The sequence below is a fragment of the Stegostoma tigrinum genome, chromosome 11 (assembly GCF_030684315.1).
Source record: "Stegostoma tigrinum isolate sSteTig4 chromosome 11, sSteTig4.hap1, whole genome shotgun sequence".
Lineage (NCBI taxonomy): Eukaryota > Metazoa > Chordata > Chondrichthyes > Orectolobiformes > Stegostomatidae > Stegostoma > Stegostoma tigrinum.
In genome coordinates this window covers 16810437-16830475 of record NC_081364.1, presented here as the reverse complement: position 1 = coordinate 16830475, position 20039 = coordinate 16810437, and the positions used below count along the sequence as shown (strand labels likewise).

The following is a 20039-nucleotide window of genomic DNA, read 5'->3' as shown; positions in this document are numbered from 1 at the left end:
CCCAGCTTCTGCTTCAGTTTGGTGATACGCTCCTCCCAAGTCTTAGTGCACGCCCCAGCTCCACCGAACCAAACACCCAACACCTTCAGGTAGTCTGTCCTGACGGTGAAGGGGATGAAGGAGCAGTCGTCCCAGTTCCTGAAGAACATGGCCTCACTCTTACCCCTATTGACTTTGGCACCCGAGGCCAGTTCAAACTGGCCGCAGATGTCCAACAGCCTACTCATCGACCGATGATCGGTGCAGAAGATGGTGACATCGTCCATGTACAGGGAGGTCTTGACCTGAAGGCCTCCACTGCCTGGGATAGTCACGCCCTTCAGGCTCATGTCCTACCTGATGGATGCGGCGAAGGGCTCCACATAGCACACGAACAAGGCAGGAGAGAGCGGGCAGCCCTGCCTGACTCCAGATCTGACGGAAAAGCTGTCCGATTCCCACCCGTTGATTGAGACTGCGCTAACGATGTTGGTGTAGAGCAACCGGATCCAATTGCGGATGCCCTCCCCGAACCCCAATTTGGAGAGGATGTCCCTCATGTAAGCATGAGAGACCTTGTTGAAGGCCTTCTCCTGGTCCAGGCTGACGAGGCAGGTGTCCACCCACCTGTCCTGCACGTAGGTGATCGTATCCCTGATGAGCGTGAGGCTCTCAGCGATCTTCCTGCCCGGCACAGCACAGGTTTGGTCAGGGTGAATCACCGACTCCAGGACAGACCTGACCCGGTTGGCTATGACCTTGGCAGGATTTTGTAGCCCATGATCAATAGGGAAATGGGACGCCAATTCTTAATTTCTTCCCTCTACCCCTTCCTCTTGTAAATGAGGGTGATGATGCCCTTCCGCATGGACTTGCACATTTCCCCTGCCCAAAGCGCACTATCGTACACCTCCAGCAGGTCCTGGCCGATCAGGTCCCACAGAGCGGAATACAGCTTGACCGGTAAGCCGTCGCTCCCGTGAGTCTTATTCCTCTCCAAAGACTTGAGGGGTCTGGTCAGCTCGTCCAGGGATATCAGTCAGTCCAGCCACTCCCTCGTGCCGTCGTCTAAGACCTCCATGATAGACGACAGGAATGACTCAGAGGCCGTGCTGTCCGTGGGCTTTGCGTCGTACAGTCCGGCATAGAAGGATCTGTTGATCCTCAAAATGTCGGGCCGAGATAACGTCACCGAGCCATTGTGCTCCTTCAGCCAGCTAAGCACAGAGCTCTCTTTGTGCACCTTTTGAAAGAAGGAACGCGAGCACGTCTCGTCCTGCTCCATGGAGCAGACCCTGGACCGGAAGATTATTCTGGAGGTCTCCGCAGCGAAGAGCAAGGCTTGCTGGCCCCTCACCTCACGGAGGTCCTCCGTGACATCGACCCCCATCAACTGCAGAAGGAGCAGGTTCTGCACCCTTTTCTGGAGTCGCAACAGCTTTCCCCGCCTCTCTCTCGCCTTCCGAACACCCTTGAGGACAAAGAACCTCTTGATGTTCTCCTTCACCGTCTCCCACCAGTCGCCTGGAGACTTAAAGAGGGGTTTCACGGTTCTCCAACCAGAGTACTCCCTCTTAAGCTCCTCGACGTTCTCTGGGGTCAACAGAGTTGTGTTGAGCTTCCACGTCCCCTTGCCGGCCTGCTGGTCGTCCTGTAAGTGACAGTCGGCCAGCAGGAGGCAGTGGTCAGAGAAGAGCACCGGCTCGACGCCGGTGGATCTGACCGAGAACACCTGTGACACAAACAGTAAGTCTATCCTTGAGCGGATAGACCCGTCTGGCCGTGACCAGGTGTATCTCCACTGCGCTCCGTCTGCAGGGGTGCTGAAGATGTCAAGCAGCTTGGCATCCTTCACCGTGCCCATCAGGAATCTGGACATGACGTCCAGTTGACTCCACCCACCCGCTGTCCCCACGCCGGATCTTCCATCTGCATCGATGATGCAGTTGAAGTCTCCGCCTAGGAAGACTGGCCTGGACGTAGCCAGCAGGGGTGGAAGTCGCTGCAGGATGGCCAACCGCTCACTCGGTACCGCTGGGGCGTACACGTTGATCAGCCTCAGGGGAGTGTTCCTGTAGGTGACATCAGCCATTCGGAGGCGCCCCCACCACCTCTTGAACTTGAGAGATGGTGAAGTTGCGCCCCCGCAGCAGAATAGCCAGGCCTGAGGAACGACAATCGTTAAACCCTGATCAGATCGAAGGCCCACAGGCCCAGGCGCCGGACCATTTCCCGTACCTGCTGACGTGCGGTATCCCACACTCCTGCAGAAACAGGAGGTCCGCCTTGACGGTGGTCAGGTAGGCCAACGTGGACACACATCTTGCGCTGGACTTGATGCTGCGCACATTAATGCTTGCAACTCGTACCCCCATTGTGGGCAGTGACCGCAGTACCCTCCCCAAGTCCAAGGTCCAGCCCCTCCATCTGTCCCTTCATGCCCATTTTCCGGGCTAACTGCTGGACGCTCTCCGGGCTCAGGAAACCGTACGTGCTGTCTTCTGGGTGGCATCCCTCCGTCGGGGGTACGGACGCAGGAGAGTCCGGCTCTGGGTCAGGCTGGGGACACGCTGTTTCCTCCTTCCTGCCTGAAAGTTCCGGGGGGCCCTCCAGGGCCCCAGCGGCACATGGCTGGGTGTTGGAGGGAGCGTCAGGACGCCTCCCGTCACCTGGAAGCAGGGTGCTGCTTTCCTTCTCCCTTGAGATCTTTAGCTTCTGCTTTGGGCGGGCCTCCTCCGAATCTCCCTCATCAGAGGAGCTCTTTTAGCTCCCCTGTAGCTGCCTCTTCCCGCCTGATGGTTGCGGTGCTTGGGCCCGCCGGCGCGCCTTCCTCCTCGCTTTCCACACCGGCATCCACTCCCCTGGGTCACCTGTCGCCTCCTCCATCGACTCTGGGTTGTCGGCGGGGGAGCGGAGCCTGCAGGGGCGCTTTGCTGGCCTCAGGTCCGTCCTGCGGGGCTGGGCCCTCCTGCATGACCTGGCCCTCCTGCACATTAGGGGGGTCCTTGCAGGGCCCTGGTGCCTTCCTCTCCTCCAGGGGGGCTTGCCCCGCATTGCCCCTGCCGGCGACCTGGGCATAGGTGGTCCCCCACCGCGGGCATGCCCTATAGAGGTGGCCCGCTTCCCCGCAAAGGTTGCAGCTTTTTCCCTTTGGGCAATCCTTTGCAAGGTGTCCCTCCTCCCTGCAGTTCCTGCAGATGGTGGCTTTGCAGTCGGCCGCCGTGTGACCTGACCTATCATAGACATGGCAGACTTTAGGTTGCCCTGCGTAGGTCAGGTAGCCCGTGCTCCCGCCGATCGCGAAGCTGGACGGTGGGTGTACGATGTTCCCGTCCGCACCCGTCCTCAGCGTCACCCTGACCTGCCTCTTACTGGTCCAGATCCAAAGGGGTCCATGATGTCAGTTAGGTCCCCTTCCACCTTCACGTACCTTCCAAGGAAGGTCAGGGCATCAACTGCTGGCACATGCGGGTTGTACATGTGTACAGTCACCATACGGCTCCTCTGCACCGGCATCACAAACAGCGGGACAGCGGTCAATACAGAGAGGGGGCCCTCACCTCCTTTCTCCTTGAAAACCTCCAGGGAGCGGTCGCAAAGCTTGGCACTCCTGAAGGTCACATCGTAAAAACCTCCTCCGGGGAAATCCTGCAGGCAGTAAATGTCCGCAGCAGCGAACCCACAACAGTCCAACAGGACCCTCTTCACGAAGAAGGTGCGGTCCACAGGTGCACCCTCATCCACCTTGTTCACGGATGGTGTTCCGGACCCCCTGACCTGCGGCACGAGTACTCGCCGCAGCCTTTGTTGCAGGTTGGTCGCTTCCCTGAACCAGCGTCAGGCCAAAGCCAGCATTAAGAGCCACCGGTTGCAAGCGTGCACAGCCAACTCGATGTCTTCCTTCCACCTCCAACACAGTCGTGCTCTCCTCTTCTCGGTCCACAAAAGAGTGGGTCTTTATTTTGTTCTGGATGTAAGCTGGTTCACTGAGCGGGAAGGTTCGTTCCCAGAAGTTTCGTCACCATTCTAGGTAACATCAACAGTGAGCCTTCGGTGAAGCGCTGGTGTTATGTCCCGCTTTCTATTTATCTGTTTAGGTTTCCTTGGGTTGGTGATGTCATTTCCTGCGTTGGTGATGTCATTTCCTGTTCTTTTTCTCAGAGGGTGGCAGATTGGCTCCAAAGCAATGTGTTTGTTGATGGAGTTCCGGTTGGAATGCCATGCTTCTAGGAATTCTCGTGCGTGTCTCTGTTTGGCTTGTCCTAGGATGGATATGTGGAAACCACTTTGATTGGTACCCAATGAACGCAGTCCGCCGATTTCTCAGCAACAAACCCAAACTAACAGACAAAACGGGCTCAGAAACCATAACCACTCTCCCCTACATCAAAGACATTTCCGAAATGACTGCCAGACTACTCGGACCTCTTGGCATCAGGGTAGCCCACAAACCCACCAACACACTAAAACAGCAGCTAATGAGCTTAAAAGACCCTATACAGACAACAAGCAAAACGAATGTCATTTACAAAATACCTTGCAAGAACTGTGACAAACATTACATTAGACCAACAGGCAGAAAGCTAGCCACCGGGATACATGAACATCAACTAGCCACAAAACGACATGACCCACTATCACTAGTATCCTTACATACAGATAAGGAAGGACACCACTTTGATTGGGACAACACATCCATCCTAGGACAAGCCAAACAAAGACATGCACAAGAATTCCAAGAAGCATGGCATTCCAACCAGAACTCCATCAACAAACACATTGATTTGGAGCCAATCTACCACCCTCTGAGAAAAGAACAGGAAATGACATCACCAACACAGGAAATGATATCACCAACCCAAGGAAGCCTAAACAGATAAATAGAAAGCGGGACATAACACCAGCCCTTCATCGGAGGCTCACTGATGATGTTACCTAGAATAGTGACAAAACATCTGAAAACTAACCTTTCAGCTCAGCGAGCAAACTCACATCCAGAAGGGATGGTTTATCCATGAGATACTTACAATCTATGCCATCATCATGCAGGAGGGAGGCAGCAGCAATGTGTTGAAATAAGGGGAATCCGACATTAAACAAGCAAGTTCAACCTTCTCCAATGTGACACGGATCATATTGATTCTGTGAGAAACATAATAAACTGGTCTTGTGACTGCTGGATCTTTTCAATGGATCGTTGGCCCTCTCTTTCAACTTCAAAGTGAAGAATTGCAGACTTGTTCTGTTTATGTCTATTACAGTTATAACGGGGGTGGGGTGTGTGCAATGCAGCATTTTGTAGGGAGTTATCAGGGCTTGCACCCAAGAGCCAGTATTCATTCACTTTGGCATCAACAGCATGGACAACAGAAGTAGATAACCAAGGATTGCCCAGAACAGTTAGTTTCCAAGGGTGCAGGGTGCCACTGTAGCTCTGAAAGTGCCAACCCAGGAGTTGCTGAGAGAGTGAAAGGGAGGGGCTTCAATTTCAAAGAGGCCTCACTTGTCTATGATGCAAACAAGCCAAGGGCCATCAGAGGGCAGATTCGGTAAGATGTCTTCATTGACTTATTTGAACTTTATCTTCTTCACACTGTAGCTAATCAACGCAGATCAGCTCTCTTAGCCCTAATAGGACTATTCCAGGAATCCTCGCAGTTGCAAAATTGTCCAAAACTACTGAAGGGTCTATTTCCTGACATATTCGAATACTCAGAATGAATCGTTCATGAGAGAAGTGCTGTGTACATTTCAAAACAAGCATTAATTTCATTACAAGATAAGGGGATGTATGAGGATAAATCTGTCAAATAATGAGTAGGTGACAATTGCGGTGGGAAGAGGTGGTTTTTTGGTGTTATGTAAGACAATTAGTGTGCATTAGAAGATCTATAGCCTCCCCTAACCAGAGTGTGTGCTGAAGAGTTTGTTGTGCAAGGACCTTTTCAGAAAAGGTTCCCCATGGAAGGCTCATTCAGAAGGTCAGGAGGAATGGGATACAGGGGAACTTAGCTGCTTGGATACAGAATTGGCTGGCCAACAGAAGACAGCGTGTGGTAGTAGAAGGAAAATATTCTGCCTGGAAGTCAGTGGTGAGTGGGGTTCCACAGGGCTCTGTCCTTGGGCCTCTACTGTTTGTAATTTTTATTAATGACTTGGACGAGGGAATTGAAGGATGGGTCAGCAAGTTTGCAGACGACACAAAGGTCGGAGGTGTCGTTGACAGTGTAGAGGGCTGTTGTAGGCTGCAGCGGGACATTGACAGGATGCAGAGATGGGCTGAGAGGTGGCAGATGGAGTTCAACCTGGATAAATGCGAGGTGATGCATTTTGGAAGGTCGAATTTGAAAGCTGAGTACAGGATTAAGGATAGGATTCTTGGCAGCGTGGAGGAACAGAGGGATCTTGGTGTGCAGATACATAGATCCCTTAAAATGGCCACCCAAGTGGACAGGGTTGTTAAGAAAGCATATGGTGTTTTGGCTTTCATTAACAGGGGGATTGAGTTTAAGAGTCGTGAGATCTTGTTGCAGCTCTATAAAACTTTGGTTAGACCGCACTTGGAATACTGCGTCCAGTTCTGGGCGCCCTATTATAGGAAAGATGTGGATGCTTTGGAGAGGGTTCAGAGGAGGTTTACCAGGATGCTGCCTGGACTGGAGGGCTTATCTTATGAAGAGAGGTTGACTGAGCTCGGTCTCTTTTCATTGGAGAAAAGGAGGAGGAGAGGGGACCTAATTGAGGTATACAAGATAATGAGAGGCATAGATAGAGTCGATAGCCAGAGACTATTTCCCAGGGCAGAAATGGCTAGCACGAGGGGTCATAGTTTTAAGCTGGTTGGTGGAAAGTATAGAGGGGATGTCAGAGGCAGGTTCTTTACGCAGAGAGTTGTGAGAGCATGGAATGCGTTGCCAGCAGCAGTTGTGGAAGCAAGGTCATTGGGGTCATTTAAGAGACTGCTGGACATGCATATGGTCACAGAAATTTGAGGGTGCATCCATGAGGATCAATGGTCGGCACAACATTGTGGGCTGAAGGGCCTGTTCTGTGCTGTACTGTTCTATGTTCTATGTTCTATGTTCTCAAAGTGTGACAGTGCCCTGGCTGGACAGGGACGAAAGGGAATGTGTAGTGATGTGATATTATTGTCTGTCCTGGTCTATTCCATTCCTGGGTGTATGGAGATGGCAGGCAGTGCGAGTGCTAGCTGTTTTCAGTGGGCCAGTTGATGGTTGTGTCCAGCTTTGCAAGACAGGAACCCAGGCAGATAACATGTAACTTTCTGGTGTGATAACTTCTGTTATTACTAGCATCCAGGAAATTCAAGGTTATAGGGTCCTTTCCCCAAATTTATTGCAGTTGTTTTCTAAGCAACCTCAGGTAAAATAAAACGCTAAATTATGTTAATAAAGTGGACATAGAATGGATGTTTTCCCTTGTGGGGTAATCTAGAATGCAAAACGAAGAAGCTGGTCATTGGCTTCAGGAAGTGGAAAGGAGGGCACACCCCTGTCTGCGTTAAGAGTGCTAAGGTGGAGATCGTTGATAATGTCAAGTTCAGGGAGTGACGATCACCCTGTCCTGGTCCAAACATGTCAACGTAACAGTCAAGAAAGCAGAACAATGCCTCTACTTCCTCAGAACGCTAAAGAAATTTGGCATGTCCACAAAGACTAGTGCCAATGTTTATAGATGCACCATAGAAAACGCCCTAACTGGATGCATCACAGTGTGGTATGGAAACTGCTGTTCCCAAAATCACAGAAACTTTAGAGAGTCATGAATGCAGCCCAGTCCAACACGCAAACCAGCCTTCCATTCATTAACTCCATCTATACTTCCCCCTGCCTCAGAAAAGCTACCAACATAATCAAAGACAACTCCCACCCCAGTTATAAGATCAAAGAACAAAGAACAAAGAAAATTACAGCACAGGAACAGGCCCTTCGGCCCTCCAAGCCTGCGCTAATCCAGATCCTCTGTCTAAACCTGTCATCTATTTTCTAAGGGTCTGTATCCCTTTGCTCCCTGCCCATCCATGTACCTGTCCAGATACATCTTAAAAGACACTACTGTGTCTGCATCTATCACCTCCGCTGGCAATGCGTTCCAGGCACCCATCACCCTCTGTGTAAAGAACGTTCCACGCATATCTCCCTTAAACTTTCCTCCTCTCACTTTGAACTCATGACCCCTAGTAATTGAATCCCCCACTCTGGGGAAAAAGCTTCTTGTTATTCACCTTGTCTATACCCATCACGATTTTGTAGACCTCCATCAGGTTCCCCTTCAATCTCTGTCTTTCTAGTGAAAATAATCCTAATCTACTCAACCTTTCTACATAGCTAGTGCCCTCCATACCAGGCAACATCCTGGTGAACCTCCTCTGCACCCTCTCCAAAGCATCCACATCATTTTGGTAATGTGGCACCCAGAACTGTATGCAGTACTCTAAATGTGGCTGAACCAAAGTCTTATACAACTGTAACATGACTTGCCAACTCTTATATTCAATACCCCGTCCGATGAAGGAAAGCATGCCATATGCCTTCTTGACCACCCGAATTGACCTGCATTGCCACCTTCAGGGAACAATGGACCTGAACACCCAGATCTCTCGGTACATCAGTTTTCCCCGAGTTTTCCATTTACTGTATAGTTCGCTCTTGAATTGGATCTTCCAAAATGCATCTCCTCGCATTTGCCTGGATTGAACTCCATCTGCTATTTATCTGTCCAACTCTCCAATCTATCTATTTTTTTGCTGTAATCTCTGACAGTCCCCGTCACTATCAGCTACTCCACCGACCTTTGTGTCATCTGCAAACTTGCTGATCAGACCACCTACACCTTCCTCCAAATCATTTACGTATATCACAAACAGCAGTGGTCCCAGCACAGATCCCTGTGGAACACCACTGGTCACAGGTCTCCAATTTGAGAAACCCCCTTCCACTACTGCTCTCTGTCTCCTATTGCCTAGCCAGTTTTTTTATCCATCTAGCTAGCACACCCTGGACCCCATGCAACTTTACTTTCTCCATCAGCCTGCCATGGGGAACCTTATCAAACGCCTTACTGAAGTCCATGTATATGACATCTACAGCCTTTCCCTCATCAATCAACTTTGTCACATCCTCAAAGAATTCTATTAAGTTGGTAAGACATGACCTTCCCTGCACAAAACCATGTTGTCGATCACAGATAAGCCCATTTTCTTCCAAATGGGAATAGATCCTATCCCTCAGTATCTTTTCCAGAAGCTTCCCTATCACTGACGTCAGGCTCACCGGTCGATAATTACCTGGATTATCCCTGCTACCCTTCTTAAGCAAGGGGACAACATTTACAATTCTCCAGTCCTCTGGGACTTCACCCAAATTTAAGGATGCTGCAAAGATATCTGTTAAGCCCATGGCTATTTCCTCTCTCGCTTGCCTCAAAAACCTGGGATAGATCCCATCTGGACCTAGGGACTTGTCCACCTTAATGCTTTTTAGGATACCCAACACTTCCTCCCTCTTTATGCCAACTTGACCTAGAGTAATCAAACATCTATCCCTAACCTTAATATCTGTCATGTCCTTCTCTTTGGTGAATACCGATGCAAAGTACTCGTTAAGAATGTCACCCATTTTCTCTGTCTCAACGCATAACTTTCCTTCTTTGTCCTTCAGTGGGCCAATCCTTTCTCTAGTTACCCTCTTGCTTTTTATATACAAAGAAAAGGCTTTGGTCTTTTCCTTAACCATGTTTGCTAAAGATATCTCATGTCTCCTTTTAGCCCTCTTAATTCCTAGTTTCAGATTCGCCCTACATTCCCGATATTCTTCCAAAGCTTTGTCTGTCTTCAGTTGCCTAGACCTTATGTATACTTTCTTTTTCCTCTTAGATAGTCTCACAATTTCACCTGTCATCCATGGTTCCCTAATCTTACTATTTCTATTCCTTATTTTCATAGGAACATGTCTTTCCTGCATGCTAATCGACCTCTCTTTAAAAGCCTTCCACATATCAAATGTGGATTTACCTTCAAATAGTTTCTCCCAAACTACATTCCCCAGATCCTGCCGAATTTTAGTATAGTTGGCCTTCCCCCAGTTTAGAACTCTTCCTTTAGGGCCACTCTCATTTTTGTCCATGAGTATTGTAAAACATACGGAATTGTGGTCACTACTTCTAAAGTAGTCCCCTACTGTAATTTCACCCACCTGTCTGGGCTCATTCCCCAACACCAGGTCCAGTATGGCCCCTTCCCAAGTTGGACTACATGCATACTGCTCTAGAAAACCCTCCTGGATGCTCCTTACAAATTGTGCTCCATCTTGACCCCTAACACTCAGTGAATCCCAGTCAATGTTGGGAAAGTTAAAATCTCCCATCACCACCACGCTGTTGCTCCTACACCTTTCCATAATCTGTTTACATATTTGTACTTCTATCTCATGCTCGCTGTTGGGAGGCCTGTAGTAAAGCCCCAACATTGTTAATGTATCCTTTCTATTTCTGAGTTCTACCCATACTGTCTCAAAACTCGAGTCCTCCATAGTGCCCTCCTTCAGTGCGGCTGTGATATTGTCTTTGACCAGTAGTGCCACTCCTCCACCCTTTTTACCTTCCTCTCTACCCCGCCTGAAGCATCGATATCCTGGGACATCTAGTTGCCAATCATGCCCTTCCCTCAACCCAGCCTCAGTAATAGCAATAATATCCTACCCCCAGGTACCAATCCAAGCCCTAAGCTCATCTGCCTTGTCTACTACACTTCTCGCATTCAAACAAATGCACCTCAGACCACCTGTCCCTTTGTGTTCATCATCTTCTCCCTTGCCTACTCTTCCCTTTAGTCATGCTGACTTCACTATCTAGTTCCCTACAGGCTTTAGTTACAACTTCCTTTCTGTCCAATATTTGGTTCCCATCCCCCTGCCACATTAGTTTAAACCCTCCCCAACAGCGTTAGCAAAAGCACCCCCAAGGACATTGGTTCCTGTCTGGCCCAGTTCCTCTCTTTATCCTGTTCCATTGGACAGTAGATATACAAATTTGAATACATGCACAGATTCAAGAACAGCTTCTTCCCCACTGTTATCAGATTTTAGAACAGACATCTCAAATGTTAATTCAGATCTCTCTCTGCACCTTCTCTGTGGCTATAACACTGTATCCTGTGCTCTGTTCTGCTATCCTGACGCACTTTGTACGGTATGATCTGTCTGTTTGGCACACAAAATAACATTTTTCATTGAATCTCAGGATGTGACAACAATAAATCAAACTCAAACTCAAATCTGTAATGAGAGGTCATAACTTTAGGCTAAGCGGTAGCAAAGCTAGAACAGAGATGAGAAGGAATTACTTCTCTCAATACATTGTGAATCTGTGGAATTCACTTTCTCAGAGTATAATGGATACCAGGACACCAATTAATTTAAGGAGGAGCTGGCCAGATTTTTAATTAGTAATGGGTTAAAGGGTTATGGGGAGCAGGCAGGAAAGTGGAGTTGAGGCCAAAATGAGAGCAGACATGCTTCTATCAAATTGTAGAGCAGATTCAAGGGCTGAGATCTTTACTCCTGCTCCTGCTGTTCATAGCTGTTATTACACACATCTGGGTCAGATGGGGCTTGAACCTAGACCTTCTATCCCAGGAATGGTACCAATTACCACAAAACCCATACAACCAAAATTATTGCAAGCCTAATCAAATTTTGAAATGAATCTCTTAAAATTTAGATTGAAACAGGTTGTTTTAATTTAGGATGATTATGATCAAGTGAGAATGGATTATTATGTGTAGATTTCAGCACTTTCCATTATTCAACAATTTTAACATTCAGGGGAATGTGTAAATGATTATTCAAGAAAAGAAAACAAGTTCTGGTACAAGATAAACTAAGAGAATTGAGCCTTTTCTCTTTGGAAAAAAATGAGATGCATAATCCAGGCCTATGAAATGCTTAAAGTCATTAATACTGTAGATGGAAGTAGATTATTTGGCTAAAGCAATGATTGTAGATCAGGAAGACACAAATGCAAGCGACATTACAGATTGGAAGGGGTTTTATCCCCCTAAAAGCAGCAGAAAATTGGATTACGTTTTCAAAGCAATAGGAGACAAATATACAAATTAAAATTAAAAGTGAAATGACTAACCAAACAAGTTCTCACCCCAAAAAACTACAGTCGCTGTGCATGCATTCTTCTACAGTGTTTGATTCACATCTCATAGAATTCTGGCCGTGGGATTATGATTTGTGAAATTCATCACTGCATGAATTAAATGTAATACAAGATCGAATATCTGGGCATTTATTTTACTTTAGAGATCCAGGAAAGATTAGATTCAGGTTTATCATATCAGAGGTTTTACCTATAATTATTTACCTTCCTCAAGATATTTAATAAACTGGCCAGTTATGAAATTTATACAAAATTCATCAGAAAGATATTTTCATTTCTTTTCTCAGCCCTAGCAAATGTAAGAGAGTATCAGACATTACCTTGGGAGACTGAGTTAAATAATTTTAACTCTGTCATCATTCCAATATTTTGTTATTCTGTTCACCATCAAAATATAGTTTTCCACAATCCATGTCGAATATCCCAAATTTTGTAAAACTGTAATTCCATGACAGTGTCTCTATCAAGTCAGGAGTATGATGGAATATTCCCCACTTGCCTGGATAGGTGCAAATCCACTTAAGATGTTTGACATCATCCAGGACAAAGCAGTCTGCGGATTAGCACCACATTCATAAGCATCCACTCCCTCCATCACCAATGCTCATTAGCAGCAGTGTGTACCATCTACATGATACACTGCAGAAACTTGCTGACGATCCTCAAGCTGTACCTCCCAAACCCATGACCAGTTCTCTGTAGAAGGACAAGGGCAGCAGATATATGGGAACACCATCACTTGCAAGGTTCCTTCCAACCCAATCACCATTCTGCCTTGGAAATATATCGCAGTTCTTTCACTGTCACTGGGTCAAAATCCTGGAATTCCTTCCCTGATGGCATTGTGGGTCTAACTACAACACATTGACTGTAATGATTCAATAAGGCATCTCACCACCACTTTCTCAAGGGAAACCACAGACGAAACACATGCTGGATGGTCTGCCAGCAGTGCCCATGTCCTTCAAGTGAATTTTTAAAAAATTCAAATTTCACTTGATAACCAGCCAACATCCTGTTCTCATGTTGTTTAAATTATTGTTCCTTTTGAGAATTGATATTCTTGCAATACTGCCCTGATGCCTGCAAGATGAAAAGCTTCAAAAGTCTGTGCCTTTTATCAGCAATATTCAAATATCATTTTCTTGTGAAGTTCAATGTAAATATTAAAAAATGTATATTTAAATTTTCAAATATTTCCTCGGTAGAAAAGTAACCACTAGAGCTGTACAGCCTAAAATTTCAGCATGGCCAACATGTCCTCTTGCCTGTGAAACAGGGGCAAGAGCAACCAACATTACTTGAGACTTTGCCTTAAATAAAACCAAAAAGTGCTAGAGAAACTCAGCAGATCTGGCAGTACCTATAGGGAGAAAAACAAAGTTACCTTTTTGAGTCTAGTGACTCTCCATTGGAACAGTTCTTATGAAGAGTCACTGGACCCAAAACATTCACTATATTTTTCTCTCTACAGGCCCTACCAGACGTGCTGAGTTCCTCCAGAACTTTCTGTTTTTGCTTTAGATTTTCAGCATCAGCAGTTCTTTGTTTCTATTTTAACGAGACTTGGTCTAACACATTTATCTGATAGTTAAGCATCCAAACAGTCAGTGGAGCAATTGTTCTCCTTATCTGTAAATGATATATGTGCAAAGAAAGAAGTGTAATTCTTGTGAGTTGCGATGTCAGCAAGTAGCAGGGCAGCACAGTGACTCACACTGCTGCCTTACAGGGCCCTGGGTTTTATTCCAGCCTTGGGCACGGAGAGCTTGCACGTTCACTTCGTGTCTGCATGAGTTTCTGCTGGGTGCTCCAGTTTCCTCCCACAGTCCAAAGATGCACAGGCTAAGTGGATTGGCCATGCTAAATTGCCCATAGTGTTTAGGGATGTGTAGTTAGATATGAGAGTGGCATGATGGCTTGGTGATTAGCACTGCTGCCTCACAGTGCCAGGGACACAGGTTTGATTCCACCCTCAAGCAACTGTCTGTGTGGAGTTTGCACACTTTACCTGGGCCTGTGTGGGTTTCCTCCGGGCGCTCCAGTTCCGCAGCCCAAAGATGAGCAGGACAGATGGATTGGCCATGCTAAATTGCCTGTAATGTTCAGGGATGTATAGATTAGGTGATTTATAGGGGGATTGGTTTGGGTGTGATGCTTTGTGGGTCACTGTGGATTTGTTGGGCCAAAGGTCCTGTTTCCATACTGTAGGGATTCTATGATATGTTAGCCATGGGAAATGCGTGGTTACAGGGGTAGGGTAGGGGATGGGTTTGGTTGGAATCCTGTTTGGAGGGGATTCTATAACTTAAAAACAACGTGTTTCTGACTGCTAAAATAAACCCTTTTTCCTGAAGTTTATGATTTCTATTACCTTCTCATGGAGAGGTGCTCCCCTCTGCCATGGTCACATCCAGAAAGCTGCAAGAAATCTCATTTCTCTCTCCTGCAGAGAGCACTATATTCAAGAGGGTCAAATGCTATAATGGTCTTCCAATCACAATGCTTATGTCCCTACTGTGTAGAATGAAGAAAATATTCAAGGAGCTTTTGAGATTAAATTATTACAATAAAAATGCAACGGCAATTATGTTAAGAGCGGTGCTCAGGCTTATAAGAAAGTATGAAATATCCCTGAAGTTGCTGCATTGTTCTAGTTATGAATGCTATTATTTCAGAATGTAACATCCAGAGATCATTGAAGCTTAGCCACCCGGGGAAAGCAAAGAAAGTAAGAATTTTAAGCAGGAATTTTAAATAATGAATACGGAGGGATTTGGGAAAGAACAGTAGTTTCTGCCAGGGAATTAAAGATCACAAACTGGTATTATGGCAGGCCAGATACGAGCATCACTAGCTTGATGGATAAAAATAAAAAATATAGAGGCAGATGTGACAATCTCTCCCAGTGCTGAGTCCTATTTCTATATTGCTTTTCTGAATTTTTAAAACTAAGATTATGCCAGGTATCTGGTGAACATACAGGATGTGTTAGATATGACAATGGTGAATGGTATGTGATAGAGGATACAAAATGGAGATAATACAAGAGTAACACAACAAACAATGTTTGTTATAATGTAAGTTCTAACATTGTTAAATTGTTTTTTCCTGTGATATTTCCAAAAGCTTTAACTTCGAGCACATTAAAGTTGAGTGGGGATGCAGGGCGACGGAGGGGAGGCTTCCTCATGGGAGCTTAGCCAGCGACCTGAGCCATATTAAGTGCAGCCTCCCACCTCAATATTGAGCAGTGAACCCAAAGGAATTGCTCCTTGTTTGCTAAGTCCCAGGAAAGGGTTTGGTGGAAGACTGCGGTGATGATAAGGCTGGAGCAGGGGAAGACAGAATGCCTGCTCCTCCTGGTTTACAGGGATTCCACGCAACTAAAAACTTCTGTTTATCTCTGGCCTCTTTAGTTGACAATGTGGGACTTCCATCTTGGCAAAGGTATCGATGTTGACCCCACAGTCGCAACTCAAATTCATGAGTAAAAATGCGCTCCCTGCAAGGTGAATTTTCTGCCTGAGGTTGGGTTAATTCAAGTGGTCCTGGGTGAGGCTGTTAAGTAGGCATTAATTGCCCAGTTGTGTACCTGAGTTGTTAGCCTTACCACCACACTTTCCACAGGGGTGTAGGTGAGAAAATGGCGGGGAGCTCATCTGTCATCCTACCCTCCCATTAAATATCTTAGATTCTGCACTGTGTTTTTGTCGGACTCCACTAATAGGTTTCAACATCTCTATAAATATCAACAAACTGCTGCTTGCAGCTTTTGCTCCTTTCTTTGGTCCCCTGTCTACAGCATCAGAGAAGTCTGGCTGGGCTGTTGACAATACTGAAGCACCAACACAGAGCTGCCAATACTGAAAGTGAATCATCACACGAGGGGTGCGAGTGAGCGTTAGAGAAATAATCATTTTCAGAATAAAAACCAAATGTACTGCAGATGTTACAAATCAGGAACAAAACATTGGAAAAGCTCAGTAGGCCCAGCGGCATCTGTGAAGAAAAGTCACAGTTAACATTCCTGGTCGAGTGACCCTTCCTCAGAAGTGATGGTAGCTAGGTTCCTAGGGTCATGGGGCCCGAAATGTTAACTCTGATTTGTCTTCACAGATGCTGAGCATTACCAGCAACTTCTGTTCTTGTTGTTCATTTTCAGAACGTTTGTTTGATATTATTGATGAGTGAGATGAAACAGGGTGGGATAGAATCTCTTATAGGATAGATTGCATGTGACCTCTTCAATAAAAAAGACTTTGAGTGGAATACCCTATCCTTATTCCAAGCTTAGTTTTGGAAATGCAAGCACTGTACCAATAGCACAACAGTATATTTGAATGCCCATTCATAGAGGGCTGCGGAACTGATAGTATGTTTTGATATTTTTTGATTATTCCTTTCTATTTCCATAGGAACCTACTTGATGTGGACACCTTCTCAAAGTCAGATCCTGGTAAGAGTCTAACAAAATAAATTTGTTAACAGGGTTTAAAGGTTATGTGTAGCAGCCTTCCAGGTACTGGGGTGATTTTAAACTCAATCCCCATCAATTCAATGGTGAGTCAGGTTGTGGCCAGCTGGGGTGGGATGTTAGAATTTTACAAACTTGAAACCTAAAATGATTGCCAATCTCTTGTGGACCCTTGTTTTAACAGAGGCAGAACTGGAAGGCAGTGGACTAATCTGTTCCCTGGGAAGCCGTTTGGCCATTGAAATATTTTTCAGAGCCTTCATGCCTCTAGATTAATAAACTATTTGCCTTAGAGTTAATTTTGTCAGATTTACTTACGCCTCAGAAATCTCAGCCAGTCACAGGGTGTGAAAAGTGTTTGATGCAAAATGCCTTTGTAGCACAGCTCATGGGCCAAGAGAAATTGAACTGTTTCCTCCAGGGCCAACAAGCTAACCCTGTGAAGTATCGATTCAGAGATAGTAGGAATTGACGATACTGGAGAATCTGAGATAACAAGGTGTAGAGCTGGATGAGCACAGCAGGCCAAGCAGCATCAAAGGAGCAGGAAATCTGATGGACCTATCTTCAATTTCTAAGGAAAGGTCCAGACCTGAAACGTCAGCTTTCCTGCTCCCATGATGCTTCTTGGCCTGCTGTGTTCATCCAGCTCTACACCTTGCAATCCCTGTGAAAAATCCCTGGCTTTATCAAAAATTCTGAACTCTCCCTGACCTCTCTTTGGTTATCAAACACCATCCTCATGATCACTGGGCCTCCATTGGATCAATGGCACCTGTCTGATAACTCAACTATTCCTAACCACTAATCATGACATGAACCAGTGGAAAGTTGCAAAGACAATGGGGATGCCCTTAAGATGAATGCATTGGGTGGTGTGAATGAGTGGTACTCAGAAACGATGGAAGTGGTGGATGTGCAAGACGTTGAAAGTTTGATGAACTGAAACTTGTGAAAGATGGAGGAGATGAGGCTGTAAAATGCATTTGAGCAATTAATCCTTAAAAGGGAGACCTTCTAATCTGTGCAGGTCAGACTGTGAGTCTCTTTTGGAAACAAGATGCACCACAAACCAACTGTATTGCATTAAAAATATTTTCTTCCTTTCGACTTAAGGAGTTTTCCACCATGGAAGGAGGCCCTTTAGCCCATCATGCCCACACTGGTAATCAAATACCTATCTACTGTGGTCCCATGTTAGAGCACATGGATTGGACCCTTGTGTGCCATTATGCTTCAAGTGATCATCTAATTACATCTTAAATATTGTGATGGGTCCTGCCTCTCCCACTTTTTCAGATAATGGGTTCCATATACTTACCCCCTCTGGGTAAAAGAAAACTTCCTTTTATGCCCAGCAGCATCTCAGGAGCACAAAAGCTGCTGCTGGGCCTGCTGTGTTCATCCAGCCTCACATTTTATTATCTTGGATTCTCCAGCATCTGCAGTTCCCATTATCACTTCCTTTTATGCTCTCTGGTTATTGATCCCTCTACTGAGTTTAAACATTTCTTCCTGACTAGATTCATAGATGCATCGATTAATAGATTCATACAGCACGTAAAAGGCCCATTGAGACTTCACCAACATAACTCCCACGAAAAGTTCACTAATCCCAATTTCCTGTATTTGTCCCACACCCTTGAATGTTATGATATTTGAAGTGCTCATCTAAATATTTTTTAAAGTTTTCATGGTTTCTGGCCTCCACTACTTTCCTAGGCAGTGCATTCCAGATTTCCACCAGCCACTGAATGACAAAGTTTTTTCCCAAACACCCTGTGAATTTCCTGCCCCTTACCCTAAAACTGTGCTCTCTTGTGATTGACACCTCAACAAAGGGAACAGCTACTCTTGCCATTCTGTCCACTCCCGTCATAATGTTATATACCTCACTCATGTCCTTCCTCAGTCTTCTGTGCTGTGATTGCTGACTCTCTGCACTCCCCAGCTGAGCACCAACTGCTTCAATCATGATCACCAAGTTCCTAACACAATCCAGAATCACAATCGTAATCATTGCTGAACGTTCTCCCACTCCCCAGCAATCAATGGTCAGCTCCGATATTTACCATTAATGTCTTCACTCCCACCCCATGTCCAGTGCAATCACCAAAGTCCTCCACAATTGCTAACCTCATTCCCTGGAATGTCTCTCCCATATCAACAATTAAACCCATATGCCCACTGCTTTTCCCACACAAGTGATCAGCGGTACATTAATCAGATTGGGAAATGTGGAAAATAAATCAAAACATACTCTGAAGTCAATAGCAGAGTGCTTGGAGAAACCCGAACTTTGGGATTCCTGTTCATAACCCCTTTCCTACTTGCTACAATCCCACATCTTAGTCAATCTTTGGCTCCAAATGAAATTCTCAATAACTCTGTATTAGAGTGGTGGTGAAGGTTTTGTTAGAAATCAGTTGAGGTGGTATTAAAAAAAGAATAGAGTGAGATATGAGCTCAAATCACTAGATTGTATTTTATACTCACCCCCTAGTGTGCTTGAATGGGGATGGGACATGTAAAACCCAGTGGGTGGTCACCCACTTACTGTGTAATTTTATTTGTGGCAGGAGTAACGTTGGGAATCCTGTTGTTCAGTGCGTTAGTTCAATCTTCAACTAAGCAATTAATTCCTACCTAAGGGCTCACCTTTTCCAGTTTATTCTGATGAGGGGCTATCTTGTGATGTAATGTCCAGGTTCAAGTCCCACCTGCTGCAGAGGTGTGAAGTCATATAACTGAACGCGTTGATTGGGAAAGTAGGTTAAAGTAAACTCTCAGCCTGGTGGCAGGTAAGATGCATTCCTTCTTAACAAGCTCATGAGAGTGGCCCCTGAAGGAAGAGACTCAACACTTGCAATCACTTTTAAACAATCTGTTCAGGCGTGAAATCATGTTGAGGTTGTACTGGACATTGGTGAGGCCTCTTTTGCAGCACTGTGTCCAGTTCTGGTCACCCAGAAATAGGAAGGATACTATTAAGCTAGTGAAGATTCAGAACAGATTTACCAAGATGTTGCCGGGTATAGAAGGTTTCAGTTATTGGGAAAGGCTGGATAGGCTGGAACTATTTTCACTGGAGCATTGGAGATTGAGAGGTGACCTTAAAGGAGTTTATAAAATCATAAGGGTGTAGATAGGGTAAAATGTAGGCATCTTTTCCCTAGGATGGGGAATATTCAAGACGAGGGAACACATTTTTAAGGTGAAAGGAGAGAGATTTTAAAAAAGACATGGAGGCAAACTTTTTACACAAAGGGTGGTTCACATGTGGAATGAACTGCCTGAGGAAGTTGTAGATATGGGTATAAATACAATGTTTAAAAGATATTTGGATGAGTAAATGAAATGGAAAGGTTTGGAGGGATAAAGGGCCAGGAGCAGGCGG

At 45.8% G+C, this 20039-nt stretch overlaps 1 protein-coding gene across 2 annotated transcripts in view; it reads left to right on the top strand.

Moving 5' to 3' along the window:
* Positions 1-20039, top strand: part of LOC125460536 (copine-9-like) — a 428858-nt gene that overhangs the window by 76559 nt on the left and 332260 nt on the right. For both annotated transcript variants that reach the window (XM_059649788.1, XM_059649789.1), the window contains one exon: positions 16584-16624. In XM_059649788.1, coding sequence (XP_059505771.1) covers positions 16584-16624 — 41 coding nt within the window. The remainder of the gene's footprint in view (positions 1-16583; positions 16625-20039) is intronic.